The following is a 12,988-nucleotide window of genomic DNA, read 5'->3' as shown; positions in this document are numbered from 1 at the left end:
AAGGACTGTAGTTGGGGTGGCTAACCTTGGTTCGCAAGAGCCTAATTTCCAGATCTCCCTGGACTGCTTGATGTACCTAAATCATGTTTAAGTCAATCAGGATGTGGGATCACTTGAGTCAGCCAATTAGCAAAGAGATGGTCAAGGAGAACTGGGAACTATTAGCACTACGTAGACAAATCCACACAAAGACTTAGGCAGTAAAGAAAGATAAAACAAACAAATCACTCTGAATCTTAATGCACCCATAGGATTATTTTACGAATGAGTAAATGACTGATTTGTTTTTAACCAATTCTGTTTTCACAGTTTCTGATGTATAACTGTTTTTTACACGGGGCGCCATCACAGCCTAATATATCCTAGCTTACCAGAACCCGGAGCTTTATATCTTGATGGGAGTTGCCAGAATGATGCCTTGGGTCTAAATTGATAATAAAAAGGACGTAATCTAAAATGACATACTAAAGGTTGAGCCATCTCTTGGGGTTTGAGATGGAAATGTTCCCAAAGTAAAAGTGGGAATCTTGGCTGAGGTTAAGCATCTAAAGGGAGAAACTTTAAAGTTCAAAACAATCAGAAGGAAAGCATTAAATAAAAAAACTAGACACTTGAAAAGATACAGCTTTTAATTTAAAGCTGAAGATTAAGTGAAAACAAACAAATAATAAAACACCTAAAGTTATGTTTTCTTCATGCCATGACAGTCAAAAAGTATGCCAAAAATATTCATGCATGACAGTGCATTTCCTGCAAACATTGCCATTGGCTCACACAGACGCGTTTCCTACTGACAATTACTGCGCAAAATAGTGTAAAAATGTGGCATGCATTCAAATTAAGTCTAAAATCAGAGACATCATAAACATCAAACAGTTTTCAGAGAATGGTGAATAATGTGGTTTTATATGCCGTTGAGGTAAAACAATTTACACAGCTGAGACGAACAAAGACTGGCCTGTTCTCAAAGTCGACGTTAAACCAAGACATCAGTGACTGCTGCACGCCTCTGATGTCCGCTTCAGCAGGGGGAGATCCAGCAAAAATGAGGAGCAAATGACTTCATCATCCGAGTATTACACTTTGTAACTTCCTGCCAGCACATGCTGGATGACTTTGCTGGCTCAAAAATCATGTCTTGATTGTCCTTTGGCTTAGCAAGAGCAGCATAAAGAAAAAAAAAAGTCTGCTAATATACTAGCTGTTGGAAGCAGGAATGTAATTAGGGACTTATGCAATGACTTTCTAATAATTGAAAAAGTAGTGCATAAAAATGTGGAAAAATTCAGTTCATCTCTATGACACATTCAACCTTACCTTTAAAAAACCTGTCAGACTTGACACTCAAAGTAATCAACTAATAACGTTTTCTTATGATCCATCTGTTGTCATCCACCAACATGAACTCAATCTGTCAGTTAGCATCTTCAAATTGGATCACTGAGAGTAATTAGAAATTTGCAAATATATCTTGACTATTCTGATTTACTTTAGCCCAATAACTAATTATTTCAGAGTGTTGGTACGTAATGATGTGACTTCCAAACTTCCAGTTGCTTTTAAAACTTTTAAAAAAATATTTTAGCAGTATCCTAGGCGTTGACCAATGATGCAAAGCAAAAACATATTTTACAATCACGACAATTAATACAGAAAAACAAATACTAAAAACATTACATTTTATAAAGTTAGCTAAGTTGGAACTGTTAGCGTGTTCACTTTACCTGTAACTCCCAATTTTGTTTGCAACGTATAAAAAACAGTCTAAAAACATTACTTTGACGACACTAACTCAGAATCTTGCAGTAACAGGCTACAAAACAGACTAATAACACTAACACAAACGTTACTGGCACTAAGCTAACACCCAATCTTGCTAGTAACACGTTAAAAATACAGACTGATACATCTAAAACAAGCATTACTGTGACTAAGCTAACTCCCAATTTTACAAGTAACATTAAAAAAACAGACTATTGATTTGAACTTCATTCAAATCCCAAAGGGATATATTCATCAACGACTAAAACAAATGTTACTATGACTAAGCTAACTCCCTATCTCGCTAATAACATGTAAAAAAAACAGACTTATATGACTAAAACAAACATGACTTGGACTAAGCTAGCTCCCAAGCCTTGCTAGTAACACGTTAATAAAACAGACTTATACGACTAAATGTGACTAAGCTCACCTCCAATCTTGCTAGTAATACACTAAAAAAACTGACTGATACAACTAAAACAAACATTACTGTGATTAAGCTAACTCCCTATGTTGTTAGTAATATGTTTAAAAAAAAACAGGTGGATATGACTTTAAAAAACATTACAGTGACTAAGCTAACTCTTAATCTTGTTTGAATACAGTCTACTGCTACATGTTAGCCGATTTAGGGTATTCCATTGGCTGTAAATAGAGATGGACAGAGCTAGGTGTGACTTTACCCATAGAAAATGCCTTACCTCTGGCACCAGTGAAATTAAACCATTTTAGTCCCCATTATTCTGCGATATGGGCGCCGCCATTTGGAGTCAATTGGCAGTGATTGGTGTAAATCGGTCTGAGTCACATTTCAAGAGCAGCTACTGCTGCCAATCATGAATGAAGTGACTATTTTTTTCCATATCTCTCTATTTGGAGGGACACATGTAGAGGAAGGAAGAAACCGTCGGGGTAGAGAAGCAATTCGGATTCAACCTTAAACCAGCTTCAGTTTCAAACTGCGGTTCCCGATACAATCCACCAACTCCAACCGCTGCTTCTTTTCAGACCCCCTGAAGTTTATATGTCGCTGATACATGTGCTCTCTGTGAAAGAATTTGACTCAAAGGTTAAATAAGTCATCTTTCATTAAATAATTATTTTTGGTAACATATATATTATTTTCTATTGCTTTCAGTTTCCTTCCTCCTTGTTATTCTTATGTTGAAGCCGGATCAAAAAGCAGACATTAATTTCCTTATTACTGTCCTAGCTGCTTAAAAAATGCAAATAGCCTCCATATCCACAGTCCCAGAGGCACAGTTGGACACCAGTTTAGTGGAAGGTATCTCTTTTCATCCCTTCTCTGTGGCGAGACTGTTTGAAGCAGAGGAAGCTCTTGTGTTTGATGAAGACTTACCTTCTTCCTCATCTCCCCACTGCTTCCAGAGGAGCATCTTTGATGTGCCTCTCCTTCACTTTCTGCCTCCTTCCATCCGTCTTTCCTCTTATTTTCCCTTCCGGCCAGATGGAGGGAGCGAATGTTGCCGCCAAGCCTGCAGGAGCTTTACTCTAGCATTTACATAAGCAGAGTGCTTCTGTCTTATTAGAACAGTAAAAAATCGAGTACAGATCATCTTTACGTTGAGTGAGATACCCATAATGAAGTAGCGCTGAAGCCAATCTGCACTTTCTCCATCCATTGATTTCTGTTTGAAAGGTGGCCGGTCTTGTGTTAGTCGGCTGGCCGTAAAGTTTCATCAAAGTAAGTTCAACAATTGACAAAAGTGTCGGAGCAAACGGCTGGAAGATACATTAATAATTGATCTGGGCGGCAATTAGCAAACAGCTTAATCACAGGAGGTGATGGTCCGCAAAGTGGTGGCGCCACCCAAACGCTGCTCCCTGTCTCACCGTCCATTTCTTTTTGCTCACATTCTTTCCTTTGACTCTCCATTTTTTGATGTTGTGGGACAGCAGCTGAAACTGTTGTTAGGGTTTTACTATTTTATTCAGTCTAGACACGATTATAAGCAATCTAAGGCTGTATTCAGACTGGACACTTTTGTTGGCTTAAAGTGAACCAGAGGGATAACCTGGAACCAATTTTCAATCTGAATACACCCAAGCGGTCCTGGACCAGGAACCGCTCTCTGACCCATCTTTTGAGGCTGTCTCGGTTTGTTTCCAATTGGTTGAGCCCTGGTTTGCTCCGAGTTTCTGAATACGCTCTGTGCTCGGGCCAAAATGGCCACCGTAGCCAGGAATGTAAACAGAAGGAGCTGCATAGTCTTACTTCAGCCTTTAAGAAATTCGGATTTTCCTCCACGACCTTCTGTTTTAATAACATATACGATTTTTTTCTATTTTTGGCACAAACAAAAGCAAGGTTGCAGACCTCTGGTTCAGACCAGCAGCCTTTTAAAGTGAGAATACTCCTAAACCTGGTACTGTCCCAAAGTTATGAGACCTGCAACCCTAATAGGTGCCTGAAAGATGTTGACTAATGACTGTTGGTCTTAAAGGTCTTTACTGCTGACCTAAACCTATTCAGAAAAGTACATACAGTATTCCTGTAATATTTGGGGGGTTAGGGACCGCGAATAGACCCTTTTCACGGGACGTCACAGATCGCCAGTCAAGTGTAGAAATGAACGCTGTTTAAAGCAATTTTACATAAATAATAAAAGGTAACCAAACCAATTGTAACTGAAATTTGTTTAATATTTATTTTAGAAATGTCCGACCTGGTTGTATTTGTTTTCCCCTCTTAAAGCAGAGTACAAATGTCAGTAGTCCTGTGAGCAGTCAGAACGCAGCAGCTGCTTCTCCAAATCCCTATGGATTATATTAAACAAGTCCTGGATTATTTTTCTCTGACAACTCGGTTAAAGTTAGACAAAGGTTACAAGTACTTCACTGAATGCTGCTTGTTTGATTATGAAGGTAATTAGGATTTTATTCTTTTAATCTGTGCTAATGCTAACACTAGCTATAGCATTGGCTATGAGACGTGGAGCTGCAGAAGATCTGTTCTGACCACATAAAAGTTCCATAAAATCTCACAAAATCCTGTAAGTAGAGCAAAAATCAGACAATTCCAGACATTAAAGTCAAACTTATTACTGTTGCAATGTTTTCTACTGCGGTCAGTAAGCCGCTGTTAGCTCAGCCGTGGTTTCTTTGTTTTTGTTCATAACTGTGTCCGATCTGCAGGAAAATAAAGTTAAAAAATGATCAAATTAATTAAAAACTGTTGCCAAAAATATGAAAGTGACTATTTTCACGATCACCGTTAATCAGCCGATTCTGTGGCTTTTCATCTCGGCTTTGCACCGACATGCAACACTTTACGAATGCTTCAGAATCAGCGGTTGAAGAGTCACGGTTGAAGTTAAAGAGTTGAACTCTGGTGTAGATTGAACAAACGATCCATAAAAAACATGTCTCACACATGGAAAAGAAGAAAAGAGCCTTACATGAATGTACTTCTAAGTAATAAAAAGTGTGAATCAGTGGGTCACCAACAATGAAAACCTGTTTTCATTATTTTGTTTTTGCCATTTTTTAAGGGGATCTTAAAAAAAAAAAGACTAGTGATTTCCAGTAGACTTCCAGTAAATAAACACATAGGTGCAGCATTTTAGGTAAAAAAAAAAAAACAAGAAGATTGTGTCTTTGGGGTTTTTGTTGAGCTGTACAAATGGCAGATCCTGCTTTTTCAGTGGAGAGGAAGAGAAGGATAATTGCTCTGTAGAGACGGTTGGAGTGCTGCATCATCCCTCTGTGGAAGCCCCTCATGTTTCCCGGGGACAACCAGTGATTGGCCATTTTTCTCTCAAGACCCTCTTGAATTTTCCCCACCAGAACAAATACCTCTACTGCTGTTTTCACGTCCTGGGCTCGTTTTAATCCTGGCCAAACCGTCCCAATTGTTCCACTTGCTAGTGTCTGTGTGGCGGTCGCGGGAAGAAATCAGACTCCGGTAGCTGAAAACAGAAAATAAGTTGATATAAAGAATAAAAAGAGAAGAAAACGCCCCCTGCTGTGTTGTCCCGGGATTAAAAGGTCCTGAATGACTCATTTCCCTGATTTGCTACAGCGACTCCAAATTGCCTATGATATGTACCCGGAGTCATTGCTCCCCGGAGGAGGAATAATTCCACCACAAAATGTTCCCGTCTGCTTCTCAGGTACCTCAGCAGGGATGAGGTGGCTCTGGCCTCCCTGAGCAAAGCCCAGCAGGAAGGAGGCGGCGTCCGGCTGGTCACCAAGGAGAACTTCTTCACCAGGAGGAAGCCTGCGTGTCGGCGAACAGCGGAGAGGTTGGTTAAAAGGGAAAAACCGTGGGTGGGTGTTGAGGGCGGGAAAGGTCATGCCGCCTGCGAGCTTTTAAAGCCTCAAATAGCATCTTTCCTTCTCCACAACTCTCACACATTGAAAAAAAGCCGCTGCAGGAAGGTGTCTGCTTATCTAACCAACACTTGTGTTATTATAAAAGCACCAATTCACTGAGAACCACTGAAATATTTCAAGATTTGTCAAATCCAATCAATAAATTGTTTTAACTGCTTCTTAATTCAACTCCATCTAGGTGAAATTTTCAATCCGGTTTCGTTCAAGGTCTGTGCTTGACGGCGGTTCGCCTCATCCTATGGTTGCCGGTTTGCAGACTATTTTTACTTCCTCTCCCTCAGCTGTCTCCATGGAGATCTGCATGTGCCTGGTGGCTGAGGCGAAAGGGCCCCGCTGACTGTGTTAGTACAGTAAATATAGACCATAATACAATCTACCCGTTTAGATGCAACAGCCAATTCACCCCCGAGAGGCTTTATCGCTATGGAAACCTAAACACACACACACACACACACACGGAAACTCAACAACCGGTGTTACACGCCGTACAAAGAGAGCGTAAAGTGCCTGGAGGGTAGTTTTCGGGATTTGTGCTTTTGCTCACCCTGTACCGGTTGGCAGATTTTACATGCCTGTGAAAATATGATGAAACGTGGAGCTGCAGTGTCGAGTCTTTTATTGTTCCATTTGCTGCAGCTGACAGCAACAACAATAAGAAAAATCAAATAAAATAAATCTCCTTTTTAAGTTGACTTTACAACAATTATTTTTGTTGTTAGTAACATTTTTAATTACTTTGTCATTGAAGCTTTTTTTTTCTTTACTTTTTACTTACTCTTTTTGATGCAGGTGAAAAAAAATCGACTCCTTTAAAGACCTACTTCAATGAAAATTTCGTCACTAAACCCATTTCATGGTATTCTAAGTCTGTCAAGTAAACTATATCCATATATATATGATTATTATTATTATTTATGAAATATTAGTTATTTTCTTAAGTTCTTTTTCTACCAGGAAGTAATACAACTCAATCTCTGAGGCTCCTCCTTTTGTTCCTTGTGTGTACCGCCCATTTTATGACATCATCGTCAGCGTGTCAACCACAAACAACATCTGAATTTTTGCAAAGATGGAGGTGCATATTAAATGATAGTGTTTAGCTGATCACCACTAGCTCTGTGGAGAAAGTGTGTGTTAGCCGGGGGGAGGGGCTGTTCCTCACTTTGTGATGTCACAGTGTGAGGACCCACTCATGGATTGGGAGGGGCTAGTGCTCAGAGTGCAGGTTTTTAATGGATCGAACTACCTCTTCAGAGTTGTTTTTGTGAGGAATTAACATTAAAATACACTTAAAAGGTTAGAAAAAAGTTGATTTTGCACGGTAAAGGCCCTTTAACATGTTCCTTTTTCTGATGATGGAGGACACATAAAACTCAAATTGATGGGAATTAGGAGCAGACAAAAACATTGGAAAAAGATTTTATTTGTAATGTAGAAAAATATATCAGGCGGGCCACATATGCTTCAATATAATGCATGCACTTGTAGACGACTAGATCCATGTACGTCTTTGTTTTCCTGTTCTGAGCTGACATCTATGTCTGGATACCTCCAATGTTTTTGTTCCACCGGTAATATTATATTGAGGTTGTGAGGGGCTGTAAGCTAGCGGGAGAGAGTGTAAACATAAGGATATTTGGAAATGAGGGCAGGCTTACTCCACGCCAACAGTCCCGCCCACAAACAATTTTGGCTAAAAATGGCATACTCAAAGTTAAGACTACAGGGAACACTTTTACAACACATCAAAAACTGATCAGAGTGGGACTTGAACCCCTTTTTTCTTTTAAGGAAAATTATTATAATAATAAAAATGAACATAACGTTCAACAAAATATTTGTTTACACTGAATTTTGGTCTTCTTATGTCATGTTTTAAAACAACCCTGAGGCATAAACACACGTTTTACTAAACAAATTGACGTAATTCACTTTAATTCTGACATAACACAAAACATATATTCTGTGCTGTTGAGTGGAAACACTTATTCACAAAGAATGGAAAAAGAAAGAGCACCAAAAACTGAGGCTTAACTTATTATTATTAATGTTTTTAAGAAGAAACAAAAATCAGTTGTTGGGAAATAAAGCTTTAGGGAGTTCTGCGTTTTTCTAAAATTGCAAAAAAATTGTGTTTAAAGTTCCACTCCGATCATCTTTTGATCTATTGTAAAACTGTTATTTTAGTTCCTTGTGATCTTTTAATTATAATAATACAGTTTTTAGCCAAATTTTAAAAATCTTTCTAGGACATAGTTTCTGCAGAGCAGCACTAGTTCATTAGAAATTCATCTCTGAGTTGTAATATAGAGTAAGCTTGCTCTGATTTCCCATCATCCCTTTGCTTATATTCATGATTTGACTAAATAATGATAAAAAAAAAAAAAATCTATTTGAATCTCTATTTTCTTTATAAATGTCCATCATCATCAGAGAAATGCTAAAAGAACGCTTTAAAAACATCATTTTTATCTGAGTGGGTCTTACGAGTCAGATAAAGAAAAATATTAGATAATTTCAAAAAAGACAAACTCATTGATTAATTTGATTCGTTCTCTATTCTTCTTTAAATAGTCTTACATTAGGGACAATTTTAGCCAAAATTGATGTAACTGAGATAAAAAAAAATATATAAAATTGGTAAAAAAGAAAAAAAAAATCTAGATATTTAATAATTTCTTAATGGAACTTATTAAAAGTTTAAGTTTTTGTGTGATTTGACTCTCTGTCTTCAAAGAACCTCAAATAAAATCGGATAAAAACACGGACGGTGTTTGGATGAGGCGGAGCCTGCACTCTGGCGGTCGACAGCTGGCCTCCGCGGCGCCGCGTCTTTGCTTTCCGCTGGTACGGAGCATCACAGGCGAGCCGGGGCGGTAAACACGAGCATGCTGTGCGCTGTTTGCAGACGGCGTGTCGCAGGATTTCTGGAGTTTCCAGCATGGAGGGGTGCAGACATGACGATGTTCTTGTTTTTTTTTCTTTTCCGTGCTCTCATAAATGCAAATCACAGCCTCCAAACTTGCAAAAAAAAAAAATTTTGCTTTTATATATATATTTTTTAAATAAATGTATTCAAATGGGTGTTTTTGTGGGTAAAGAAGTATGGGCACACCAATAAATATTCTATTTCCTGCTCTTTTTCATCCTCTTGACTGTGCCGGTACTTCCAATTTTTGGTATCTCCTCAACTTTGAAGGCCTTTTTTTTTTTTTTTAGATGTTTTCTTTGCTATTTCAATGATCGCATTTCCCTCTGTAGTGCTGTCGCTGGCTCTTTGTTCCTCTCCCTGTCTGTCTGAATTGTAAACCAAGGCGAAAAAGAATTTGCTCCATCTGTCCCCTCCGACGGGGCTCTCACACCCTGCTGGGATAACATGGCGAAGGCCCAGATCGGCCGTCCTCTGCCAGAAGGACGAGAATGCACAAACACACAACTCCCCAAATATTCTGGAAATAAATCAATATCAGGAAAAGAAGCCGAATGGGAAGTTATTTCAGGCGCTGAGCTGCACAATGCGTTCGCTCCCTCTGCTTCTGCAGAGGCTCACAGATTCTGTTTTATTAGATCAGCAATTATATTGTGTTGTTTGCATTCCCGCCGATGCTGAAAGGAAGAAATTCGCTTGGTTTTGTGCGGACGGAGTTGGAAGTCTGATGCCCCGTATAAATGGGTCAAGGTTTTAGGACTTAAAACTCCGCAATATATGGATGAAGATTAAAAGAGTGGCCTTTTTGGTGTCAAATAATCAGCATTTTTTTTATGTTTTTACAGAAAATATTTGTGTCCAAATTTTTCTCACAATAAGGAATCCAGTGGCTTTAAAGGACAGTTGGAGGCTATTTGAAAACTGCAACAACACAAAAAGGGCGGGGTTTGCGGGGGAGGGGTGGTTTGGATCTGTGATTGACAGTTACAGTGAGGTTAGCTTGACGTGCGTTTTCAAAATGGAGAGTGGTGCCGAGCAAAGTGATGCCAGTTTCACCACAAAACTTTCTGTTGAGGTTGAGGAAGTGACGCTAGCATCATAAGCTAATAAAGGCTAACGTATTCAGCTGATTCATGCTAAAGCTAACATGCTAATGATAGATGGGCGGGGCTTTTATTCTGGAGCTGAAATGATGTGGGACAGCAGACCAGTCACAATATACTTCGTTTCAACCTGTACACATGGTTTTAGACTTTAATTTCAGGAATTGAACAAGTTTATTTTCAATTGTCCAAAAAAATCGGCAATGACCAACAGACAGCACTTTTAAAGACACATTTATAGAAGTTAAAAAGTAGATTTTTGGTTTGGTTACTTTTTAAGTTCTTTCATTGATGTTCTTTTAAACTCAAATTATAAACAGTCAGAACAAAAAAGGAGTCAAATAGAGATCAAATTTAATTGTGAAAGAAAACTTAAACACTAAACACCCAGTTCTTTGTATGTTTATGTATCCTAAAAAACTGTTGGATTGCATTGTCTTAAGCTACAGACTCTCTGGACATGTAATTTTTGTTCAAGAATTTACATTTAGGGCATGGTTGGGCGAACTCTTTAGTTCGGCCCACCAAACTGAAATAAGCTACATTGATAATCCTTAACAATGTTTTATTTTCCCTGTAATTCTGGTGTCTCCCCATAGATGGCGCACTACAAATAAAGTGACCTTTATTCAGGTGCAGAAAGTTTTCTTGCAATCATGTGGTATTGGAACATTTGTTGTTTTTCTGACGTTTCAGCACCTCGTCAACGCAGCATTTCTCTCATTTGCGTTTTTCCCTGGCGGACATCAAGCCATTGATGCACTTGACACTAAAATGAGAACAAAAGCCACAGTTTTGAAATAAAATTCCAAAATGTTCTGTTTTAGAATCAATTTTTAATAAACATTAAAGCATGTTTTTGTACAGATTCCATGTTACATCTTTTTAACTAATCTCCACACATCTACTCTTTGTCCACCCCTGGTTAAGGGTGCATTCAGCCTGTGGTGTTGTTCACACTGGACAAGCAGGGAGGTACTTCTTCTTCTTCTGTTAGCGCATGTTGGAAAAGGTTTGGTGGAAATGTCAAAGCAGTGCAAATCTGGCAAATCTTATTAATTTCTCCTCCATGATCAATTTCACACAGTTGGCACTTCGTTGCATTAACAGGAAAGCCATTCATACGTCACTACAAAATCTGAGTCCCTGATTGGTTAAAGTTCAACCTTGTAGAAGCTTGCATAGCTTCACATAAACGTGAATGTTGTGAACCCAAAATCCCATTCACACGTATCTACTGAGTTTTCACTGGCTGCTTGAACGTACATTGCTGAAGGTGGTGTGAACGTAGCGTTAAAGTTTTGGTTTTTTTTAAAGACCACTCCAATAAATAAAAAAATTTAGAGACATTTTTCTCATGATGGAGGACATATATAAAACATTACACCTAAAATTGTATTTTGGAGTATATGATTGGTTGAGGATGTGAGGAGCGCATAAACAAAGAGCTCTCAGCAACAAAAAGGGGAAGGGGGCATGGTTGCTCTGCGCCAACAGTCCCGCCCACAAATTTCTAATGAACTCCTGCCGCTCTGCAGAAACTAGGATCTAGAAAACGACACAGTTTTGTTCATTTTGGCTTAATCACAATTAAAATGTCACTAAAATAGATCAAAAGATGGTCGGAGAGGAACCTTAATAATAGTTTTGCACATTCCAGTTGGCATCAACTGAATGTCAAAGTGCCTCAAGGTTAACGCAGAAAATTTGGAAGTATTGGCCAAAGTAAAATAAGGAAAAATGTAAAATGTCGTTTTTTTCTGCTATGATCTGCTGCATTTAAGGACCCCATAGTTTGATATTATTTGACCCAATGACCAGAGAACTGCATTTATTTTAAAAAATATGTTTTCAAAAAGCACTATAGTTTAATTATTTAAGTATTTTTTTCTTTTAAAACTGTTTTATAATAATGATTTCTCTATAAAACAATATAAATATACCAAACTATAGAGGTTCCTCTGGTCTAGTATGTTTTGATTAAAGTTTTCACACAGTTTGCCGTCTTTCAGATTTATTTTTGTTTCCTTTCACTTCAATAGACCGCCTTAAACTTTTCAAGATAAGGTAGCAGCTGTTTGTTCCTCACAAAAGCTTTCTTTCTTTTCAGCTCAAATGACGAGCAGCCAAGTTCATCGACGGACCAGCAGCCACCAACAGAGGCCGGATACCTGCAGGCCACGGATAGTCACGGCGTCCCGTTGTGTCTGTCGTGCCAGCAGGCCTGCCCCACCACCGGGGGGCCCTGGGACACTCGCTTTTGCAGCTTAAAGTAAAGAACTGATTTAGCAGTTTTTGGGCTTGTGAATTTCTACTCATATCGTCTTTCCTCCACAGTTGTGAAAAGGAGTTCTTGTTGCGCTCCAGCCAAACGTACATGCGGTCGCAGGTCCTGGAGGCGGAGCAAGGAGTCTGTCAACATTGCGGCCTCCACGCCCACGATCTGTTCCTGAAGATCCGGGACGCTCCTCCCTCCCAGAGAAAGGAGATGTTGGAAAACACCTGGCTGGCCCAGCTGCCCCTCAAACAGGTGAAATAAACAGTAATCTGATCGTTGTCTGATGAATCGCAAACTCTATCAGAGATACTTTTGACTACCCACATATTAAACCGTTTGGATGGAAGGATGGAAGGAAGAGTTATAGATGGATGAATGGAAGGATGTGGATGGATGGATGAATGGATGGAAGAATGGATGGATAGATGGATGTGGATGGATGGATAGATGGATGGATAGATGGATGGATAGATGGATGGATGGATGGATGGAAGAATTATGGATGGATAAATGGATGGATGGATGGATGGATGGATGGATAGATGGATGGATAGATGG

At 39.0% G+C, this 12,988-nt stretch overlaps 1 protein-coding gene across 2 annotated transcripts in view; it reads left to right on the top strand.

Annotated features, from left to right (window-relative positions):
* Positions 1-12,988, top strand: part of zranb3 (zinc finger, RAN-binding domain containing 3) — a 162,254-nt gene that overhangs the window by 135,555 nt on the left and 13,711 nt on the right. For both annotated transcript variants that reach the window (XM_024294520.2, XM_024294518.2), the window contains exons 18-20: positions 5,898-6,029; positions 12,263-12,424; positions 12,490-12,682. In XM_024294520.2, the coding sequence (XP_024150288.1) occupies positions 5,898-6,029; positions 12,263-12,424; positions 12,490-12,682 (487 nt within the window). The remainder of the gene's footprint in view (positions 1-5,897; positions 6,030-12,262; positions 12,425-12,489; positions 12,683-12,988) is intronic.

This window comes from Oryzias melastigma, linkage group LG2 (assembly GCF_002922805.2).
Source record: "Oryzias melastigma strain HK-1 linkage group LG2, ASM292280v2, whole genome shotgun sequence".
In the NCBI taxonomy this organism is placed as follows: domain Eukaryota; kingdom Metazoa; phylum Chordata; class Actinopteri; order Beloniformes; family Adrianichthyidae; genus Oryzias; species Oryzias melastigma.
The sequence above is the reverse complement of the archived record's forward strand: the minus strand, read 5'-3'. Positions and strand labels throughout refer to the sequence as shown.